Raw genomic sequence first — 24,696 nt, 5'->3', positions numbered from 1 at the left:
ATTTATGAATAATAGTGAAATAGTTTGAATTAAGATTTTTATGGAGTTTTAAGAAATGAGAGAAAAAATGTTGAACAAAAAAATTATAAAATTAAATAGAGTTAGAATATAATTTTTATTTTAAAATTTAAAAAATTGAACATTACATGAAGTTAACAAAGAAACTTGGGCGAAAGAAGTTTACAAGAAGCCTTAGTTTCATAATACGAAGTTAACGACTACAGAAGGGTGTCAGAGTGAACCATTACATGACTTGCTCGGTGTGAAGGGGTCATCGCAGGTCGCTTAAACTAAAAGTTATGTAAAACGAAAAAGGGAAATGGTTTGAAAGAAAAAGAAAGAACTGAAATAAAGAAGTTATGGTTTATCAAATGAATGTTTATTGATAAAGTTTATGAAATGAATGTGATTATAAATAAAGAATATGATAAAGTTTAGAGTTGATTTATTGATCGATCAATACTTATCATGACCATGCATGCTTTTTACGATCAATTTTGAAGTACTCTATTTATTTCTTGACGTAAATGCATATTTTATTCATTTTTATATGTTTAAACTCAAAAGTACTGTAAAAATCCATGACAATCACATAACTAATTTATGAAATTTGAATATTGAGATGTAAATCTCACCATATATAATGGTCTACTTGTAGTTTTAGTATTTATCGGTAGGAAAATACTAGTCTTTTCATTGGGATTTTGTTTTTTTAAAAAAAGTTTTTTAATGATGTGAATTTTAAAAAAAATATATTTAAAAGTGTTAAAAAATATATCTAAAAAAATAATAAAATATACTAACAGAAGCTCCCAGTGGTTGTTGTAGAGCCACCCTTATTGGTAATGCATTTACAGATTTTATGGAGGAATAGTGAATCTCAAACTAAAGGAGGAGGCTGATGACAAGAACGACTAGGAAGTACAGAGTCTCTTATGTAATTATGTAAAAAATGTTGTATAATAATGTAAAAATGTTAGTTGTGAAAAACAATTATGTATTTATATTGGAAATTATGTGAACTCCACAGTGATAAAGGTAGTTTTGTAGATTAATGGGGTGAAGGTTTGTTGCACATATATATTTGATGGTTTCTAGTATTTATCTTTGAGTACTACTGTTCTAAGGCAACATTTACACCATACACTATTTATATGGTATAATTTGATTTGAAACCTAAATTTTAAAATTTAAATTTTACAAATCACATTACAAGAAAACTGTTTATTTATAACCAGTTATTTTTTATAAAATGATTATTTCCTATTAAAACGAATCTGTTTTTGCCATAAATAGTCATTCTAGTCACACTTAATCCGTCACAAATGCTCGTTTTTTTTGTAGTAGGATCAAATATTATCATTTAAGTAATTTGGATGCACACTCTACACACTAATTTGATAATAGAATAATTCTTTTATCTCTTATACATTTTTTCTAGTTAGTTAAAATGCCCCCAATGCATTGTTAATAGATGTGGAAAAAATATTCGTCTAATCATAGAATCCATCATTGGTCCAATCTATTTGCACCTTTATCACGCACCAATTAGACATTGGAACTAGGGCTGTACACCGATGGGTTCGGTGTCAGTTTCGGTGCAAAACTGAGACACCACCGACGTCTGCTATGGGTCGGTTGAACCGGCCGAAACCGATGGTTTGGGGATAAAAAACCGATCATATCGGTCTCGACGTGCGTCGGCGCGGTCTTCGGTCCACCGTCGGCGTCTTCTGTGAAGGAGGAGGAACTGAGGAAGAGTGAAGAACTATCTCGCCGTCGCTGCCATGGAAGAAGAAGAGAGTTGCAGAGGGTATAGAGGAAGAAGATGACGCGGGGAAGAAGAAGAGGGGCTTGGGGGGGGTTATTAATTCATCTTAAAACGGCGCCGTTTGGCTTTTAAGCCAAACGGTGCCGTTCTATTTTAATTTTTTTTTAACTTTCAAGCTTTAAAACGGCGCCGTTTCACTTATAATAAGTGAAACGGCACCGTTTTATATACATATATTAAAAATATATATAAATAGACCGGATCGGCCGGTTCAGCGGTTTTCCAGGGGTTCAAACCGACGCCGAACCGCCGATATCGGTTTTCCTTCAATTTCTCTCGACCGCCGACCGGTTCTTTGCCGGTTCCGTGCTCTGGCGGTTGGTCTGATCGGTTCACGGTCGGTTCCGGCGGTTCCTGTACAGCCCTAATTGGAACTAGAACTCTCTTTTCGTTAGGGGTGGAATGAGATCTTTAGTTGGGAGGCAAAACTATAAAAAACAACTTTTTTAGGGTTTAATTTTTCGAGTATTGTTCTAAGAATACTTACCTTACAAATAATATTTTTTTTTATTAGCACCATGTGTTTGAGAACAACATCTCAACTACTCTTGCAATGCACAAATTCATAAAAATTATTTGTACTCAAAGAGATTTGAACTTTAGATTTGAAATAAGCATACCTCCAAGTCTAAGGGCCCATTTGAATAGCGATATGAGATGAGATGAATTGAAATAATTTATGAATAATAATGAGATTATTAGTTGAAATTAAGGACGGGTTTGGGGAGTGAGATGAAAATTTTGTATTTTGTTTTGAAGTTTAAAATATTATGTTTTAATAATATTATTATTTTTGAATTTGAAAAATATGTATTGAAATTTGAAAAAGTTGAATTGTTTATTATATTTTGTATAGAAATTTGAAAAATGTGTAATGATGAGATGAGATGAGATGAAAATTTTATGTTTTATCTTCTATCCCAAACCTGTCCTAAATGAAATGTTTCATCTCATCTCTGTATCTAAATTAGGCCTTAAGATTTTTACCAGTACTCCCAGAGATTACTTACCTTACAAATATTAAATTTTGAGAGCAAAACGCAATAAAATACAAATAATTATCAATACATATATATGTTGCTGCACAAGGTCATCCATTTACATATTGTTTGTGATAATACAACAAACAAGACTTCCTTTCCTCTAAAAATATTCATTTAATATTTTTTTTACGTAGCAGAGGCCACAAGCAATAATGACTCCCAAAGCAAACCATATAATGGTTTCCACATTTATCTTTGACCCAAGCAGATCAAATTTGGCAGCCAAACAAGATTTCTTGGGCATCGTTATCCTAACAGTGCCTTTTTCATACCTAGTTTTGATTGCATTTGCCTGGTAAATGTTCGAGAGTTTGACCTCTTTTCTAAATTTCTTCCATCTAGTACGGTATCCATCCAAAGGCCTTTCTCCACTAATTGTTAAGATCCCGCCATCACTCTTGGGGATGATGATCTTTACTTGTTCTTCTAAAAAACCTGCATAGATTAACGGAAATAATTACTAATCAAAAGAATAAGGACGCCCTAAATAACAAGGTTAAGTACTGATTAATTGGTTTTTAGAGTTTTACTATTTCTTCCATCTCTCACGCTCTCCAGTTAAGGGATACGAGAAAATACCGTGAAGATGGACCACAACAATGTCACACTTTTTTCCAGATTGCCACTTGCAATAGGGTTCGAGGTCTTCTTTATCAAAACACTTGGTTTCCATGGAAGATTGCTACAACTAATTAAGGTTTTTGCTCAGGTTTTGAACAAGATATAAGATTCATTGAGCATGCATGCTTGTCTCTTAATTTATAGAGATCTCTTTCGATTCCAATTAAAAATAAAAAAATAAAATAAAAGCCTTTGAGTTTACTTTTGGAAAGGAATTATTCCTGTTTGTTTAGGAAGGTTTTTACATTCTTCCTTTTTTGACAGTCATTCTTAACCTTTCTTGAGAAACAGTACTTGCACTAGATTCAATGCTTCGTGGACAAACTATTCATTTATACCTAGGTTTATAAAATATATTTAGTTTGACTCAAATCCACTAAGCTTCTTATCAATAAGATAGAATTAATTTTTTTTTCTTTAAAAAAATAAAAGATATAGTTCTAATATTTAATATGATATCCGAGAGAAAACGAAAGTGTAATTGAGTAGAATGAATGAAAAGCATAGGAAAATCTGATAAGATAAATTTTTTAAGAAGTTTTAAATTCACTAATGTATAAAATCAAACAATAAAAATAATAATGAATAATGTAAATTAAAATACGTAATCTTTTTTTTTTAAAAAAATTAATGATATAACACCACAATGACATAACTCTAGACGGCCACAAGCTGCTGCCATCTGGCAGCTAGAATAACGCGGCAAGGGAGCTTCACCTATTACTTCTTCCTTATAAAGAATAATTTCACATTGCATCTGAACAAGATTTTGGGCATGTTTATAAGGAATGGATAATCATATCTTTTAGAACTAATTTTATAAGATGAGTTAGACCCGTGAAGTTCTTCATTTCCTAATTTCACTTCATCTAGGTCTATAGTCCCAAGAACGAAATTATAAATAGGTTATGCAGTTATGACAAGACCGTTAATAAAAGATAATATTATTGGAGATGCAATGAAAACTCTTCATATAAATATTGGAAGAATATGTAGGTATATGAGAGATGTCACCCTCTCTCCTTGCAGCTACGAGCATTCCCCAAAACCTGATGAGGAATCACCCTTTCGGTGAAAACACACACACACACACATACATATATATAAGCATGGTAATGAATTACCCTCACAGGACGTAGCCCTCGCCTTATAAAAATTAGAGAAAAACTCAATAGTACTATTATGGCAAAGGGTTACTCACCTGTAAAAACCAGTATCGAGTCAAGTATCATTCTTCGTTGCTCATAGGCACACATTTGCTCATATGCACACACTTGTTCATTGACACACACTTGCTCATAGGCATACACTGAAACTTGTTGCCCTAAGGATGCTACTCTACCAGACCGCAACCAGCTCGAAAACACCAACACATGATACACTAGGGATCCCACGTCCTGACTATCAAGTGAGGCCAAATACGATATTTTTCCACCCTACTCCCCACGAGGCATTCTCCTTCTCGTGTGATGTACATGGTAACACTTCGCGGGATGGTCCAGAGGTAGTCTCTGTCCCGTACCATGTTTCTAAACTCCCGATGACTCCACAAACACTTACATGCACACACTTACACACACTGGCATCCAGAGTTCTCATCCATAATATCACATTAGAAGTAGAAAACAGTTAAAACATTGTAAGCATAAAAAATCTGCAAGTAAATATAGCTAAAAACATAGTGTTAGAAATATTTATTCATACTTGTAGAAAAAGGGAAGAAGATTAAAAAATTAATGCAATGTCTCTCATACACAACATTCATCCCACATTACCCAACACTGTCTTAGAAGCTAACATGTCTTCCTATGTCGAAAGTCCTCTCGTTGCTTTCCTACTCCTTGATTTTCGCAATTGTCACCTTATTGAACTCTTTAGCTAATAAAATCTCAAAAGTGAGTTATTGTGCCCCGTCTAGGTCCTTTAAATAGATGGAGAATGTCAAATGTCCTTTATGACGTATCACTAACTCCAAATATACTTGGATATGAGTATTTCATCCTTATCTTATCATACCGCAGGATGACAGAGACAGGTGATCGAGGCATGATCCGCACACCCTATGGTCTGCCAACTCCTCAATTCTACTTTGAACGAGGATCCTCCACATGGCGTATACTTCTGGGTCCTAACAACACGACTTGTTGAGCCTTCACCTTTAATAGTATAGCCACTTCGGATGAGACCTCTCCAATAGAGTGTGGACTTCTGCATGTGTTGGTGACACTTCTCCGAACTCTTTCGTGTTATCCCAAAAAGTTCCCATGACTAATTCTGTTAGTTGTTGTCTGTAGTTCCACTTTGGCGAGTGATCATTTCTCGCCTTGGATGTGTAGCTTGTAATTTGACCGAGCTCATCAGTCCCTTCAACTCCTCATTCTCATCCTCACAAGAAACAACTTTTCTAACTCGTCTTCCATGTTCATCTCTAAATCACTCTGGGACATGTTAGCCGGATTCTTACGTGGTGCCTGCTCACCCAGATGTTGGACTAGCTGCATTTGGTATCTCCTACTGCTGGTTCATAAGACCATAGGAGTGCTCTTCGTCTTTGCATTTCCTTCATCTCCACGAATTGTCTATCTCCTTTCGTGTTAGGTAGAACCCTCGCATCCCTTGTACCCAAACACGTTATTTAAATTTCCGAATACAAATACCTAAAACTCGTTCCAAGAGAAGGTAGAAGGTATTGGGAGCCCTTAATTTAGCAAATTTAGGTAACTTTTTTTTTTTTTCTAAACTCTTAATTAATACAAAAAGAGTAATGCTAGCTAGATACAGTCATAAATTGTGCAAGCGTTGCACACTCTTTTTGAAAAAGAGTGTGGTTCACTATTAAAAAATTAATTTTTTTTATGTGCGTCTCATATTTACTTTTTTTTTTTTCAAAATGAGAGCACGACGCTTGAGCACTTTATAATTGCAAATATCAATTCTCATATAAAAATTGATATTTAAATTGCTTAATGTTTGAGTTCATTAAGGTTATAAGTTGAGTTGATGATGAAATCTAGAGGCTTTACCATACCAGATCCCTAGAATCAAGCAATTTGAGGCAAGATCCCTATAATCAAGCCTTCAAGGCGTCACCATATCAAACCCCTGGAATCCAGCTCTCAGAGGGGAAATTCCATATTGAGTCCTTCATCATCTATAAATACATCGACAGGTATGCTTTGAAAACTCTCTCGAGACCTGAATCATCCACAACAATATTATCTTTTCTAACTTAATCATCGGAGGTTTCCCTTTCGGGTCCCGAGTCTTTGTTCGTGGAGGAAGATGCAATAATTTCACAACAAAAATCATTTGTATGACTAATTAAGTCCATGAGTTTGTTGACACTAATTTTTAAGCAGAGAAAATAATGATGAAATGGTATATTTTATATATGTTATATATTTTATATATGTTATGATGAATTAGGGTCTATGTAGTGAAGGGTGAAATGGGATTTAAAATGATTATAAGATGGGTAACTCTCTGTCATGGTTGGGTAATTGTAACCTGTCATGTGTTATTAGGTGAAAATGAGAGAAAAATGATAATAATAAGTGTGTTACGTTTGAATGTTGAGGTGATCTCAACTGATTAGTAATCTGAATTGAACTATAAATAGTAATATTTTGTGGGTATCATTGAGATATGTTTGAATGTAAATAGGTTGGGATATGTATTTGAATGTATGAAGTAGATTGAGATGGACTTAACTTTTTATGTGAAGTCGAAAAATTAGTTAGTCTCATCAATAATTAGTTTGAAATTAGTTTAGATGATCTTGAAATCCAAACATAGCCTAAATAGATAAGTTTCATGCATTATAGGATTTAAAGGGTTAAAATGCTTTTAAATAAAAATAGACATAAAAATGGGTAAGAAACGGAAAAAAAAATAAAGAATAAAAAAGAAGTAGAAAATGTCTTTAAATAAAAATGGTTGAAAACAAGGTCAAAACATAACCTTATAAAGTATTGGGACTAAAAATGCAAATAACAAAAACTTAAGGGAAATATTATAAACAAATCATAAGTTAAAGGGCATAATCAGTAATTTATAAAAATGGTACGATTTAAGTAGAAGCTAACATTTGAACTCTAAACAAATGAAATTGAATCTAAGCAGAAAGCGAGGAGCACACATTCCTAAGCGAAGATAATTGGTAAGTGTCTCTTGTGACTTGAATGAGCTTTTATGATAAACATTATTCATTTGTTTTTAGAAGTACGCTACTTCTCATTCCATTCCATGCCATATATTTTATATATTTTATATATTTTAAAATTATTTTTTATTAATATTTTATTTTATTTTATTTTTATTAAATTAATTTTATTATTTTACTTATCATTCATACATCACATATTTATTATAAAAAAATAAAAATAAATATGATGTGTAGTATGTAAAAATAATAAGTAAAATTATTCTTATTTTTATAGTCGATTGCATATAGTATATTTTCACGCAATAATGCCTATATCAATGAAATATGTTTTAATATTGTCATGAACATTTGTAAAAAAATTGGACGTGGTAAATCTACGAGAAAGTCAAGAATCACAACGTAAAGTTAAAAGATGGGAAATGGAAGAAGAATGAATGGTGATATGACTGTCGATGATTGATTCTTTTATATATAACTGTTATATAATAATCAGTAATGTTGCGTATAGTTTCTATTTAAAGATTATTGGTGTAAATTTAATCAATTTTATTTTTAAAATTTTTTTAAATTATAATAATATTTTTTTTAAAATAATATTTTTTTCTATTTAATGAAAGATTTATTCGTATAATTCTAAGTAGAAATTGTAAATAGAATTTTCCAATTAACTATAAATGTATATTTTCCGCGATGCCCACACGGGTCACATCCCTCGTTGTGTAGAGGTTTGTATGCTCAACACACGAGGGCAGAAAAAATTTCACAGCAAAAAGGGAAGGATAGGGAACAAAATTATAAATGTGAGTGCCAAAAAATTTAAGAACATCAAACTTTAATAAATATCCATAAAAATCCATCATAAGTCTCCAAGTTATCTAAACTATTTCATGCCATAAATTGTTCATCAAATCTTTAAAACTTAAACAAATATATATCTAAAGAGTCTGACTAAAATGGTAACAAGCCCTCCCCTCATTTCTCGGGTTGGTCTAGTTCTTCATGCTCATATTCATCCTAATCGCCTACATCTATAACAAAGTCTGTTGTTCCCAAGGGCAGAATCGTAGTGGCCCACCATGGTAAGATTTCAAAAAATCTCAATAAGTAAGGACCATACTAATAGTGATAAAATAAGAGAGATGACTAAAATATGCTAGATAAATAACACTCAAGAGACCACTGGGTAACAGGCTCTACTTATCGAGGAAAAGAGTTGAGCAACCAAAACTAGCGTCAGGGAATGCAACACCCTAAGTAGCAAAAGGAAATCTCACATGTGCACTTTTAAAATTCGAACAAGGCAAGGAAACCAAAATATAATATTCATAACTCATAAGCTTTAAGATTTTGAAAATCAAGCATCAAAGTTAATACCATCTTGAAAATCCTGAGCAAATATTAGTAATACTATTTTAAAGCAATAAAGCCATCCGAGCATCCCGAGTTCAATGATAAATCCAAAATTTCATAAAATCTGAGAAACTCAGGTTCTCCATTTAACCATAATTCACTCTGAGGACCATAGATCCTTCAACTCATCCATCTTTAAAACACTCATTTTTAACATATGCGCCACACTCTTCCTTATACTATTATGCACACATCCTAGTTCTTTTCGTCACATCGCGGGTAACAACAAGTGAGGGACCTTTTCACAGGCAACGCCTGGCTTCACGTCCAATTCCTTGATCACAATGTTCTCTAGCCTCCACTAGCAAAGAGGCAATGACTACAGTATGAGAGCTTTACCTTCCCGTCCGAGCCCATCGTTGACCCAAGAGATGTCACTCCATGATTACATGTTCCTAAGTGACCAGGAGAGTTTCACCGAGATAATGCCCAATCTTGACTTGGGATCATGAGACACACACACATGCACACACCTAGTAAAACAATCTACATCATTCTTGTAAAAATTTAATAGAAATCTCAGATATAATATTTTGAGGAAATCCAAGTAAAAATCTCTTTCATAGGAAAAGTTATGAAAAATGCTTAAAACAATCTTTGTATGAATGACACATGAGTAAGATTGCAATCTAATCAAAGATACGGTATGAGGAATTGCTAGGTAATGAAGACTATCCTTAACAGACACATAGGACTCGTATGCGACACCATCATTGTGGCACCCCATCCCTTGGTAAAAGACCTGGTGAGGATCCGTGGTGCCAAGGGTGTTAGCTAATCAGTAACACCCAAGGTTCAATTGGGTTAAGCATGCAATATTCATTAAGAAATGTACATATAAGGAAGTATATATCTGATTTGCAGTAGAATAGTAAACCGTTTAGTCTAAAGGCTAAACATTATAGTACCAAAAGTCTAAAACCATAAGTACATTCTCATAATATTCACAAGTCACTTCATTCCTTAAATAATTATACACAAGTCTAGCGAATTGGTTCGAATCCCCAAAATGAGGCTGACTGAACACATGTTGTCGCCTCCCTAGTAATTATAAGTACAACCCTTAAAATGGACAAGCTCTATAACAGGAAAGAAGTCTACGCTCCTATTGCTCGGGCTAGGTTGCCTTTTCCTCCTTGGTTATCACTCCTAGGTCTATTTTTGCATCAAAATCTATGGTTCTAATACAAAAACCATAGAAAGATTAGACAGTTATGACAAGACCGCTAATGAAATGCTCGTGAATATTCAATGAATAGTTTCATGTATAAGAATGAGAGAATGCATGTATTAGTGCGTGGCAAGGAATCAACCTCTCAAGCAAAAACACACGTATTATAAACATGGTGAGGAATCATCCTCTCAGTAAAAAAATTTCTAGATAAGCATGGTGAGATATCACCCTCTGGGAACTACCCTCTACACAAAACTCAATATATATATATATATATATATATAATTGTACATGTCTTCAAGGTGAGGAATAACCCCATTCTCCAGCACGTAAAACTTGTAACACCAATCACGTAGCAGTTCACAATTATCTCCTTTGAAGTCATTTGCTTTCTTTGAAGAGTCTAAAACCAATTGCTCTCATATTTTTTACATTCTCAAAAGTTACATTTTGGATTTTATCTTAAGTCTTTTATAGCACGAGTTCTTAAGGTGTCCTTCTAACGTCCTTCTGACTCCAGGCGAGCTTGAATAGGTGTCATTTAGTCTTGATCGTCCCATTGTAGGATGACAGAGACAGACTGGCAAGGCATGGTTCACATATCCTTGCGGGTTGCCTTAAGTCCAATTCTCAGTCTCTCTTCGAGTGAGAATCTCCCACTTGACATTGGACATACCTTTGACTTCAGAAGAAATGTTTTGCCAAGTTGTAATCCCTTTTGCAAACCCACTCCGAATGTGACTCTTCAAATGGAGTGTGGGCTTTTACGTATGACACTTCCACCTTCGGAGTGTTTCTGTGTAATCCCAGAAAGCTCGTACATCCACACAGGTCTTATCCTCGACCATTACTCTCCTTAAGGTTGTTCTTTGCCTTCGTACATTGGGCGGCTTTTTAGAACTTGAGCATCTTTAACTCCTCATTCTCACCTAGGTGCTTGCTCATCCTTCCGTTGGATTAGTTGCACTCTGTAGACCATTGCTACCTCGTTCTCCACCATGTCGAGGGAAGATCATCTTTGCCTTCCACTTGACAAGAAAAGGCTCTCTTCTTCGCTTTCTTTTTTGCTCCTATATGGCGGTCTGCCCACTTTCGCTGATGCTGTCCTCACATCCTCCCCTCCTTAGAAGGAATTTCGGTAAGGATTCTCCCTTAACCTCACCATCATGGACTAGCATTTTTGCTATTAGAGTTCTTACCCTTCAAGAACTCTCTTCGTCTCGACAGCGCTCCTCCTCTGCTTGTCAGTGTTCGACCTCCAATCTCGCTACTTCGCATCGTTCTTCCAAGAACTGTCACATTATTTTGGGTGGTACAGCTGCCTTTCATGCTATTATTTTCTCTTGCACAATGGTTACCAGTTTGAAGGCTTTAAGTGTTATGGTCCAAATGGGTAAACTACAGGTTTACTTCTAGTTATTCAAACCCTCGATTTGATTGATTTACCCTAGTCTCGAGCTTACAACACACTCATTATGGCTCGAATAAATATGAGAATTGTTCTCACATGACCCACTACTTTTCCAAGGTTTCCATCATCTCCCCATTGCACTTTCACCAAAGGTACAACTTTAGATTGCAATCCCTACTCCTTCCAGTTTATGACTCCTATTGGTCTTTCCAAATAAGTGAGATTCGGTTGTAGTGTAAGTAAATCCGAACTAATTACGTTGTTGATACATGAAACTTTTTCTTAACAAGAAAATGTGGAATTCATCGTGAATCCCTTCGTGTTTCGTTGGTAACACGACTCGATACTCTACTGGGACTACTTTTTCCATCACTTGGTACGGTCCAACATACCATGGGTTTAAGTTTCCTTTTAGCCGTACACCCAGTTACCTTCCTCAAAGGTGAACTCCCTCCTCCTCACATTAGCATAGTTTTTCTGCTTACTCTGAGCCGCAACCAACCTTGTTCATATAAGTTTGACTTATTATGTCATCTCCAAGACAATCTCTAGTCCAATAACTCTAGCTTCTCCTACTTCATCCCAACATATCCACGACCTACATTTTCTCCTGTATAGTGCCTCCTAAGGGGCCATTTGGATGGTTGTCATGTAACTATTATTATATGCAAACTTGATGAATGAGATGTGGCTTTTCCAAGGTCCCTTAAAACCAATACACATGCCCTTAGCATGTTCTCCAACATTTGAATGACCCTTTTCGACTGCCTGTCGGTTTGGGGATGGCAAAACTACTGGATTTTAGCTTAGTGCCTATCACTGCTAGTACATTTTTTAGAAAATGAGATGTAAATCTTGGGTCTCAATCTGATACTACAGTCACAGGCACTCTGTGTAACCTAACTATATCTCTTACATACAACCAAGTGAGTTTGCTCAGAGTGTCCATAGTATTGATCGGTAAAAGTGGGTACTCTTAGACAATCGATCTATAACTACCCATATGGTATCCTTACCACTGGGGGTTCAAGATAACCCAACCACAAAATCCATGGCGACGTCTTCTTATTTTCATTATGGAATAGACAGGGGCTATATATTCCTAGCCGGTCTTTAATGCTCAACTATCACTATACGACATAGAGTGCATATTTCAATGAAGTGGGTGATGTCCTGAGAATCCTTTCTTAAGATCTCAGTACATCTTTGTACCTCTAAGGTGTATTGAGTATGGCGAGGAATGAGTTTTTGCTAGTATTCATTCTAACGTTTCTGAATTAGTCATAACTATTTTCCATCATCCATACAATAAGGTTACATCATTGCCAAAATTGAAATGTGCAGGTCCCCTACCTCTAGGAACTCTTCGATGAATCTCTAGTAATTTTGGGTCATTTCTCTTATGTTGCCGCAACTCATCAAATTCGCTTGTTCTCAACTGCTGCATGGCGGTGAGAATCTCCTCCTATGGTAAATCCTTTAGTAATAGGTGTCTCATTCCTTCCAAAAGTGACTCCACCATCGTGGAATCTTCCACACCTTTTGAGTTTGACTTGCAACTTAGTGTATCGAAGACTAGATCAATAGTCACTAATGGTTTCCAACCATCTCCGTTGCCTCATTTGAGATTCCTTTGGGTGAAGAGGTGTTTCAAACTATTATGGTCCGTGTACACCTCATACTCTTCACTATATAGGTAGTATCGCCAAATGTTCAGGATAAACACTACAATTACTAGTTCCAAATCGTGGGTAGGATAATTCTTCTTGTGGTCCTTCAATTGCCTAAATTAAGAAGCCACTAACATTCCTTTTTGCATTAGGACACAACCTAATCCTTACTTTGATGTGTCGCTAAACCCCACAAATGGTTTCTGAGGTTCGGGCAAAGCAAAACAGGGGTCGGGGTTATGCTCCTCGTTAGTTCTTCAAACCTCCACTAACTCTTGTCTATCTAGGCGATTTAACATTCTTCTTGGTTACCTCGATGAGAGGATTTGACAATCTAGAGAATCCTTCCATGAACCTCCAATGGTAACCAGCTAAACCCAAGGAACCCCTTACCTCATGCACTGAGGTGGGTCATTTCCATCCCACTACCGCCTCAATCTTATTTAGGTCAACCGTGACTCCTTCCTTTCGATATCACATGACCATAAAATCTCACTTCCTCTATCCAAAACTCACACTTGTTGAGTTTGGCAAAAACTTGATGGTCCTTGAGTTGTCCAATACTAATCTCAAATGGTCATCATGTCCTCTACATTCCTGAATATATTAGTATATCATCTATGAATACTATCACAAAAAAGTCTAGGAATGGTCAGAATACTCTATTTATAATGTCCATAAGAGTTGTTGGGGGTATTAGCTAACCTGAAAGGCGTCATCGTAAACTCAAAATGGCCATACCTTGTCCAAAAAGCTGTCTTTGGTATTCGTCTTCCTTAATCCTCAATTGGTAAAATCCTCACCTAAGATCAATCTTAGAGAATACCGCAACTCCTTGTAGTTGATCATACAAATTGTCTATCCTCAGTAGCGGATACCTATTCTTTATGGTTACCTTATTAAGTTCTCTATAATCGATACACATCATAAGGGTTCCATCCTTCTTCTTAACAAATAACACCGGTGCTTCTCAAGGTGAGATACTAGGTCTGTTAAACCCCTTCGCCAACTACTACTGCAATTGGCTCTTCAATTCTCTCAACTCGGTTGAAGCCATTCTATAGTGTGCCTTATGCACTAGAACTGTCCTTGGTTCCAACTCAATTGAGAACTTGACTTTTCTAGGAGGGAGTAGTCCTAGTAATTCTCCGAACACCTTTGAGAATTCTCTTATTATGGGTATACTCTTTATCTCCATAGGTTCCTTCTCTTTAAGTACAAAAATGTACTAAGTAGGTTTCGACCCCGCTTGCCAACTCTTTCTTGGCTTGCAACGAGGTAATCATTCCCGACATTGACCTTAACTTACTTCCTCAGAAATCCTATCCTCCATTCCAGGCACACAGAATGTTACCATCTTCTACATACAATCTATACTTGCAAAGTACCTAAACAATCAGTTCATGCCTAAAATGACATCAAATCTCAACAAATCGAATACTATTAGATCCACTTCCATATAATTCCATCTATTTCTAAAGAGCATTCTATAATGATCTTAGTGCAAATCACCATTTCTTCATCGGGTAACGTTACCGAGAATCCTTGCCGCATCAACCCCATTCACAGGATAGCCATCCTGGCAAATGTAGCCAACACAAATGACTGGGACGCATCCGATTCAAATAGTGCACACACTTAAAAGTGCAATAATCTAACTCACCCTAGAATGAACAACTAACTTACTACTTAATCTACGCTCTTACGAATGCAACTTAATCAATCGCAGGTTGAAGTCACATACATGTGATGATGCCTGCTTCCTTAGTCTCTAGAGCGTCTTCATCAACTTCTCCAAAAGTGAAGGTGTACACCCTTACTTGCACAATTTGTTTGTGATTTTCACATCCTTCATCATGACCTGCTCGCAACATTGGTATTGCCTAGGGGGCAATCCTTGGCATAGTGTCTAGCCCGCTTACGACGCTAACACAAGGTTGGGGTCTAACTACATTCTCCCTCATAAGCCTTATGACAACTACCGCATACTGGTGTTCTCCCTCCCATATGTGCTTCACGGGTATTTGGTGGTCGTCCTCTTATTCTAGTTATAAACTTCTAAGGGGCACCCGAATTGCTTCCCTCGCCAATAATCATTCTCCTTTTAAGACTCACGAGAACTACCAACGAAATGCACTGTTCTCGCTCAACTATGGAGGCCACGTGCACCAGCTCTTGGAAATCCTTAATCTTTAGGCACACTACTTGAGCTCCAATTCACTTCTGAAGCCCATCCTAAAATCTTTCTACTCTGATGCTCTTAGGAAACAAGGTGTGGGGCAAACCTCCATAATTCCATAAATTTAGTAGAATACTGCTCCACGAGCATGCTCCCCTGAACCAAGTTAGCAAAGTCCTTCAACTTCTACAGTTTCATAATAGGGAAAAGTAACATTATCAAATACCTTTTTAAATCTTTCCCATTTTGTGGCTCCCAGTTCCATCGTAAGGAGTTGACTTTTGGCACCTCACCATAGTGAGGCTTCACCTTAGAGCAAATAGCTCGCGTACAAAACCTTCTGACTTTCAGTGTATGCACTCACTTCAAAAGTCCTTTCAATATTCGTGATCCAACTTTCCGCCCTCATTGAAGCCTCATTACCACAAAATCTCGGCTAACGGTAAGCCAAAAATTGCTTGAATGAGCAACCCCTATGCTCTTCCCTAGGATAATTAACTTGCTAAATTTCCATATGTTGAGCATAGAGTTTGTGTTGTTACTGCAGTAGGTCCGAAATATGATTAAGCACTCTTGCTAATTCGCTTTCTCTTCCTTCCCTTGATGACTCTCCCTCGCGACTACCTATCGGCAACTTGCCACGCAGAACTCTCGATCGCACCATGCTCGAACCCTACACAAAACCCAAACCTATCACATTTTGACTTAACTACCACTCGCTAAACAATTTAAACCTATCATGCTCTAAGACTCAAGCCTATGATGCTAATGATCAATTCATATATTTCTAGTACCCTTCCTATGTGACAATGTAAGTTTACCCAGAGTTGTAGGCTAGTATAAACATGCTCTATCCAACGTCCTTAACATCCTATAAATACCTCTCATTCTCCTTCACAATCCACTTTCTAAGTTTTCAGCCGTTTTACATCATTCTGCTTCTTTTTCCCACTTGTCATTATGTTGCCAAGATTCGTGGATCTTGGCTCAACCTTGCAAGAATGAACAACATTACAAGGCTATGAAAGTTGTGAGAAGTCACCTTGTTCAAACGTTTCTAAGACCTCATCCATACGCCGTTCACTAATCTCTAGTAAAGTTCATTTAGTCGTGGTAGTGGGCATTCTTCTGTGTTTAACACACATATGAATCACATTTTTTCACACTTTCTTTTGTTAACCAAAAATAGAGGAAGACAAAGGCTGTTGTGACATACATTTCCTATATTAAATTGCTACAGTCATGCAGTTAAAGGAACAAAGACCTTCGTAACTTAACCCCACAATCACATGCATTATTGTTAGTAAGTTTCCTTGCATTCTTTCTAAAATCATGTATTCTCTCCTTTTGCATAAAAACATGTAGACAGACTTCTGGACTTAGGGTTAGAGGTCGGAAGAGTAGTGAAATAAAGAAAAGATGGTGTAATGGATATGCATAAAGGCAGTGTTGTAAGGATAGGGGACCTAAGTTTAATTGAGGAAAAATAATAAAAGAGTTAGGTTAAAAAAGGCACGAAAAGAACTAGGCAAGGAAAGATTTGGGTAAAGTAAAGGCAAAAGTATTAGGTGAGCAATGTAAACTAGGCGAGGAAAAGAGAGAAAATCATCCCGAGACTTCATACATGTTATGTGTAAAGTATGATGATTGAGGATGTTTAAGACATTGTTTAAGTTATTATAGGTACAGTTTAAAGCTTGGGGGTATGCACTGTTAACGTAACTCCAGGACTGAGATAAGTAACTGTGATCATGTTCTTCTACACATCACTTTATCTAAACTAAAAGGTCTATTTGCAACTATACTTATGTAGTAAATGTTTATGAGAGTATCTATACATATGAGTCTTTGTTGACGGCCCATTTTTATGAACATTAATTATGATGAAGGTAATTGAAAATAATTCTAAAGTCTGCATGAATGATGATGTGACTAAATATTATATAGTACGAACATATATTTTAAAGAATGAAATGCGAGATTGGTATAGTTAAAAGAAAAAAAAATGGTATGACTTTATGTATTTGATGAGGTATATAAATGAATCATCTGAGGATGAGGACGATACCATGAGGTTAGGACAGATTGCAACGCCGAATGCATCACTAGCATTGCACCTATTGATGACCCATTCCTAAGGGTCAATTCTTATCCATTAGCTACATGAAGAACCATTCATTGCAAGGGTCACTAACCCTAATACGCGGGTGTTAACAGTGTGTAAGGCCATAAAGAATGTGATTAAAATAAATGGATGATTAATGCTTAAGCATGAGGAAAGAAAGTTTTCTAAAATTCATTATGGTAAAAGTATATTTTTCTTTAATGCTCCAAGGTAAATGTCTTATGCTCTAAGGTAATATTTCTCAATAATGTTAATGTTAACTAAACCCTATGATATGAACCCGCGGGAAAGGAATCCCTTGGACCCACAATCAATTTGAAAACTTTTCAAGAAAGCCAAAATCAAGCCAATGGATGGAGAACCTAGACCCGATGAGAACTCGTTTCAAGAACCTAGATTATATTAAAATCTAGACCCGTTGACGAACTCGTCCCAAGAACCCAGATTACAAAGGAGGAACGCCACAAAAGTTGTGATTGACCTTTGATAAGTTTAAAAGTTCAATTAAGAACAAGAGGAGTAAAAACTCAACTCACAATGAATAAATTTATCAAATTTCATAAACTTCATAAACTAATTAAAATGAGGCTACATAGAGTATTTAAAACAAAGCCTAATGAAACCCTAGCCAAAATAAACCCCCATCTTCCAAAAGTACCCCTGGATGAACAGTGCCACGGCTACAGTACCGCGCTACAGTAACTCAGCTACAGTAACCCTAACCCTAGTTCAATAAAATAATAACTTTCCCAACATGCCATTGCATAGGCCCCCTTAAGTACTTCTCATAATAAACTCAATTATTCTAAACTAATAAAATAAGATCTTTAAATGAATTAAATAAGTTGAAACTCTTCAAGAGCCCAAAGCCTTTAAGTCTTGTCGTTGCACTCTTCCATAGGTGATTAAATGAATTAAAACTGGATCTTCATCCTTCAAGCCGCATCTTGAATGTTGGGCTCTTGCTAAACTCGTCCCTAGTGGATTGCATCAATCCTTGCATTGTCACCTTGATCCTCTTGGCCCATCTGGAAGTTGCAAATGATCTTTAAAACTAGGCACATCTTGGTTCCCATCATTCCCCCTCTCCTCAAAAGGATTCGACCTCGAATCTCCACCTGGATTAAAGGGAAAATGGTTAGTAACATTGAAAATAGTAGAAACAAGATAGTTGCCTGGAAGATCCATTAGATATGCATTTTCATTAAGTTGTTCAAGAGTTTGGAAAAGACCATCCAAGCTACTCCTGTCATCAACAGGTAAAGGTGTTAAATCTAAAGGAGTAAATGGATCAAGTCTATAAACAATTTCAAATGGTGAAAATTTAGTAGTAGCATGAACACTCCAATTATATGTAAACTCAATGAATGGTAAACAATACTCCCACAAATGTTCATGAATCACATCTAAAGTCTTCCTCGAACCAAAATAACCACTCCAATATGCAAACTCAATGAATGGCAAATGATACTCCCGGAAACGTCCATGTAACAATTCAATAAATGGCAAATGATACTCCCACAAACGTTCATTAAACAAACCTAAATCTTTCCTTACACCAAAATGACCACTCCAATTATATGCAAACTCAATGAATGGCAAGTAATACTTCCACAAATGTTCATGCAAGACGTTAATGAATGACAAATGATGCTTCCACAAACGTTCATGTGATACATCATTGAATGGCAAATGGTACTCCCATAAATGTTCATGCAACACATCAATGAATGAAAAATAATACTTCCACAAACATCCATGCAACACGTCATTGAATGGTAAATGATAGTCCCAAAAATGTTCATACAACACAACAAAAGTCTTCCTTACACCAAAGTCATCCAACAAACCACCATATTCATCACACACAAGCAGCTTACGCATAAAACTAGTAGGCACACAAAATCTATTCTCTCTAAACAAGTACCAATCTAGTTTATAGAACTTACCAAATGATGCTTTCTCACATATTCCATACACACTAGCAAAGTTATCATCATTAGCATGTAATTCCTTATCATATTCAAGTCTCAACAATTTTGCATCTAAAATGAAGACAAGGACATACCTTCTTGCTAAAGCATCAACGACAAAATTTTTCATACCTTGTGTGTATTTGAATACATGAGAAAAAATCTCAATACAATCCTCCCGCTTAGCACGCATTCTAGTCAACAACTTACCTTGTCCTTTCAAGTGTGTCAATAACTCATGTTTTTCCAAGAAAGGTTGGTTAGGAATTGTCGCACCTGGCACAAAATCAATGTAGTACTCTATCTCCCTAATAGGTGGCAATCCACTAAACACACCGGTAGGAATCACGATCTCATATCCCTGCAACAAAGAAACAACAACACTTGGCAAAGAGTCGTTAAATTCGTTAGCATAAAAACTTGTTTTAGCATAAAAACTTACTTTTGTCTTTCTATTTCTCTCTACAATCTCTCTTTCTTTTTCCTCTTGTGGCTGTACTCTTTTTTCATGACTCCCAACCACCTCTCTATTTTCTTTTTCTCTCTCTCTTCTTTTGATGTTTCGGCATCATTCTCTTTTTTCCTCTCACTCTCTTTGTTCTTTTCACTCTCTATTTTTCTTTCAGTCTCCTCTTTTTTTGAACTCTCGGCCTCACAATTGTTTTTCAACTCATTCTCTCTTTTTCTTGAGGTTTCAGCCTCACTCAAATATTTTTCCTTTGGTGGTTCGATCTTCCCCTTTGCTACAGCTTGATCATTTTTAACCCACTTTGGTTTCCAAGGAGTACTAGAAACCGAAGTATACCTTGATGTATCCTTTCCTTTTAGCCGTCTCTCCACCTTCATAGCCATGTGCACCATGTCCTCTACCTCCTCATAATGTTACAACTCAACTACATTGACTATCTCCCTATTCAACCCCCTCAAAAATCTTGTCATCGTGGCCTCCCGATCCTCTACTACATTAGCCCGAATCATAGCCACCTTCATCTCCTTATGGTAGTCATCTACACTCCTAGACCCCTGTATAAGATTTTGTAATTTTTGGTAGAAGTCTCTATAGTAGTGGCTAGGTACAAATCTCCGCCTCATGATAGCTTTCAACTCTCTCCATGTTTCTACAGGCCTCTCAAGATTTCTCCTCCTATTGGTCACTAATTGATCCCACCAAACAATCGCATAATCAGTGAACTCAATTACAACCAGCTTCACCTTCTTCTCCTCAGAGTAATTATGACAATCAAACACCAGCTCTATTCTTTTCTCCCACTCTAAATAAATTTCAGGGTCAGTTCTACCTTGGAATGATGGTATTTTCATTTTGATACTCCCAAGGTTCTTATCTACTCCATCTCGACCCCCTGAGTTTGCCCTAAGGCCTCTTCCATGCCTAACTCCTCTATGTCCACCCAATCCAACTTCAGATGTTAAGCCTTCCTCATCCTCACCAAACTGTCCATTCTTATACCCATTCTCAATTCTAGGCTCACGTCGCCTCCTATCTCTCTCACCTTGCAGATTTCTAATCATTGCTTCTTGATTATCCATACTATCCCTCACTTCACCTAACACCAAGTTCAACCGCTCAAACTGTTGTTGCATGGCTTGCAACACAAAGGATGAGTTATCTGCTCTCCCCCTTGGTGATGAGCTACTCCGATGAGACATTATAAAGTTCTGCACAAAAGAATGTTAGTTGTAAAAAAGAAAACCTTACACACTCCCTTACGTGTTTACACTCGAATAATGGCACTCCACTCGTGTTTCACTCTTAATGGCTTTTTCCCGATAATAGTCTCACACTCTCTTGCCTTTTACCTCAATAGTTTTCCACTCAAGTTCTTTAAGAACTAATTGAACTCAATCAAGACAAGGCAACCTTGTTTTATCCAACTAGTAATTAGATCAAAGAAACAAGGAATGAATAAAAATGACACGAGAATCAAGGAATTTATACGAATGAAAGAGTAAATAAGACAAGATACCAACTTGAGTGATGTATGCAGCAGCCCTTTGATGATAAGGTTCAATCAACAAATTTCTTTCTTTCTCTTTGTTGTAACTATGTAGCAACTTTGAATATGCTACCTTCTCTTTTCTTCTTCTTCTTTTTTCTTTTTTTTTTTTTGAATTTTCTTTTTTTTTCTTTTCTTTCTTTCTTTTCTTTCTTTTCTTTTCTTTTCTTTCTTTTTTCCTTTCTTTTCTTTTCTCTAATTCAACCACAAACAGCAATATTCAATTGTGAAAACCAAGCAATTGAATTCAAACACACAAGCATGGACAATGAAGTAGAAGAGAATCAATGGAACGACACTCCAAGCAATTGACAAACTTAGAGATGCAGGAAACCCTAGAATTTTGAAACCCTAGGTGATGCAAATTTCAGCCAAACCCAAAACCCTAAGAATTTCGGCAGCCTACTTTTTGTTTCTATTTTTTTTTTTTTTTGGCAACCCTAGAACAATGAAGCCCTAGAATTAAAATAAAGGATGCTAGAATTAAAAGATAGAATTAGACCTGATTGGAAACCTTGCTCTGAATACAAATGATATGAACCCGCGGGAAATGAATCCCTTGAACCCACAATCAATTTGAAAACTTCCCAAGAAAGCCAAAATCAAGCCAATGGATGGAGAACCTAGACCCGATGAAAACTCGTTTCAAGAATTTAGATTATATTAAAATCTAGACCCGTTGAAGAACCCGTCCCAAGAACCCATATTACAAAGGAGGAACGCCACAAAGGTTGTGATTGACCTTTGATAAGTTCAAAAGTTCAATTAAGAATAAGAGGAGTAAAACTCAACTCACAATGAATAAATTCATCAAATTTCATAAACTTCATAAACTAATTAAAATGAGGCTACATAGAGTATTTAAAGCAAAGCCTAATGAAACCCTAGCCAAAATAAACCTCCATCTTCCAAAAGTGCCCCTGGATGAATAGTGCTGCAGCTACAGTACAGCGCTACAGTAACCCTAACCCTAGTTCAATAAAATAATAACTTTCCCAACATGCCCTTGCATAGGCCCCCTTAAGTACTTCTCATAATAAACTCAATTATTCTAAGCTAATAAAATAAGCTCTTTAAATGAATTAAATAAGTTGAAACCCTTCAAGAGCCCAAAGCCTTTAAGTCTTGTCGTTGCACTCTTCCATAGGTGATCAAATGAATTAAAACTGGATTTTCATCCTTCAAGCCCCATCTTGAATGTTGGGCTCTTGCTAAACTCGTCCCTAGTGGATTGCATCAATCCTTGCATTGTCACCTTGATCCTCTTGACTCATTTGGAAGTTGCAAATGATCTTTAAGACTAGGCCCATCTTGGTTCCCATCACCCTATAATTTTATTATATTTACCACATTGTGTGATTCTTACCAAGTATTTAGCTCATTTTAATTTGCTTTTATGTTTTCTCCACCCCAGCTGAGAGAGATTACGAGGGGTGCTACGGGCGGAGATGCTATTTTGAGAAATGACAATGACGTTGAGGCTTAAGTAACCAAGCAATGAACTTTATGTCATTATTGATTTTAAGTGAAATCATATTACTAAACATTTTATTGTTCATTAAGTATTTTCGAACAAAGTCATTGTTTAGGGGTGGGGGCTAGAGTGCTAAACTCAAGAACTACCCTATAGCACACCTTGGTAGTCACAATGTGGCAACCCATGTGCTAATCTTAAGGGTTACCTCATCGTAAACTTTTATTTTTGCAAAGAGCAGGGGCCTGAGTGTTATACCTTAGGGTTGCTCCGCCACACGTCTTTTCTTTTGTAAGGTGTTGAAAATTGAGTGTTAGGCTCAAGGGCTACCCCACTGCATGCTTCATATTCTATAAGAGTGGGAGCCCGAGTGTTAGGCTCGATGGCCATCCTGCCACATGCTTAGGTAAAAGCCGTGCGAGGACTTACGTGTTTGTCTTGAATGCCTTATGCTTCATCTTCTTGTTGAAGTACTCCACAGTATCCCCTTGATACATCACAAAACTTACCTTGGCCTTTTTTGTTTTTCTCCTAAAATCATAGCTTCCTTCCAAGCCCCAGTCATTTGTCTCCTAGCCAAAATACGTCACATGATAGCTAGGGATGTTGATCTCAACGGGAATGACCACCTTGGTCCAGAAAGCCAAGGTGAAAGGTGTCTCGCCTGTCGGGGTTTGATCAGTTGTCTTATATGCCCACAGTACTCTAAGAGCTCATCTTTCAAGGATCCCTTGTGATTTCCCATCTTCATAATAATGTAGAATATGGTCTTGTTGGCCACCTCTACTTGCCATTTGCTTGTGAGTGAAAGGGAATGAATAACGAACCCTGATTCCCAACTTTGAGCAACAATCCATATATGTGTCACAATCAAATTGGCAGCCATTGTTTGTGACAAGGGAATGGGGTATCTCGAATCAACACACAATGAATTTTCCAGAAGAACTTTGACAATGTGATTCATGGTAATCATTTTCAATGCCTCTTCCTTTGCCCACTTTGTAAAGTTATATATGGCTAAACAATGAATTCACTCCTCGAGTGGCATGAGTCCAATAATATCCACTCCCAATCTCACAAAGGACCAACTTGCGAACATGGTTATCAGCTCTTCTGTTGGGCTTCAAGGTAAATTAACATGCACTTGATACTTCTTGCACTTCCTCACAAACTCTTTCATATCCCTCTGCGCATTGGGCCAGTAATACCTTGCTCATAATGGTTTTAGCTCTAAGGGTGCGTTTGGGTAGTGAGAATACTTGAGAAGTGTTGAGAATGTTTGTGAATAGTTATGAGTAGAGATTGGAGTGAGTTTGTGGGTCTCATTGAGAGTATTTTAAGTTGTTTGGATGTGTGAAGTATGTTGAGTTGTTGACTTTTGGGTAGGTAGTTGAAAAATGTGTGAGTCCCATAAATATTATAGTGATTTTATTTTTAATAATAAATATTATAATGATTTTTTTATAGTGATTTTTTTATATTAATAAATATTGTAGTGATTTTATTTTATTTTTATATATAATAATGATAAATATTATATTGATTTTATTTTTAATTTATATATAATAGTGATAAATATTATAATGATTTTATTTATATATATAA

The 24,696-nt window shown here is 36.3% G+C and overlaps 1 protein-coding gene across 1 annotated transcript; it reads right to left on the bottom strand.

The window, feature by feature from the left end:
• Positions 1–2,872: 2,872 nt before the first annotated feature.
• Positions 2,873–3,590, bottom strand: LOC109007401 (inactive protein RESTRICTED TEV MOVEMENT 2-like). The gene is made up of 2 exons (XM_018987064.2): positions 3,454–3,590; positions 2,873–3,309 (listed from the first exon to the last, which is right to left on the bottom strand). Exons 1-2 carry the CDS (start codon positions 3,545–3,547, stop codon positions 2,975–2,977), a joined length of 429 nt encoding a protein of 142 aa, XP_018842609.2. The 5' UTR covers positions 3,548–3,590; the 3' UTR covers positions 2,873–2,974.
• Between the last annotated feature and the right edge of the window lie 21,106 nt (positions 3,591–24,696).

The sequence above is a fragment of the Juglans regia genome, chromosome 3 (assembly GCF_001411555.2).
Source record: "Juglans regia cultivar Chandler chromosome 3, Walnut 2.0, whole genome shotgun sequence".
NCBI lineage: Eukaryota > Viridiplantae > Streptophyta > Magnoliopsida > Fagales > Juglandaceae > Juglans > Juglans regia.
The sequence above is the reverse complement of the archived record's forward strand: the minus strand, read 5'-3'. Positions and strand labels throughout refer to the sequence as shown.

Bases quoted from the DNA above. Each gene is read 5' to 3' on its own strand.
- LOC109007401 (XM_018987064.2), bottom strand. From the start codon at position 3,547: ATGGAAACCAAGTGTTTTGATAAAGAAGACCTCGAACCCTATTGCAAG. The intron at 3,310-3,453 runs GTATTTTCTCGT...TAATCTATGCAG, and splicing joins TGTTGTGGTCCATCTTCACG to GTTTTTTAGAAGAACAAGTA.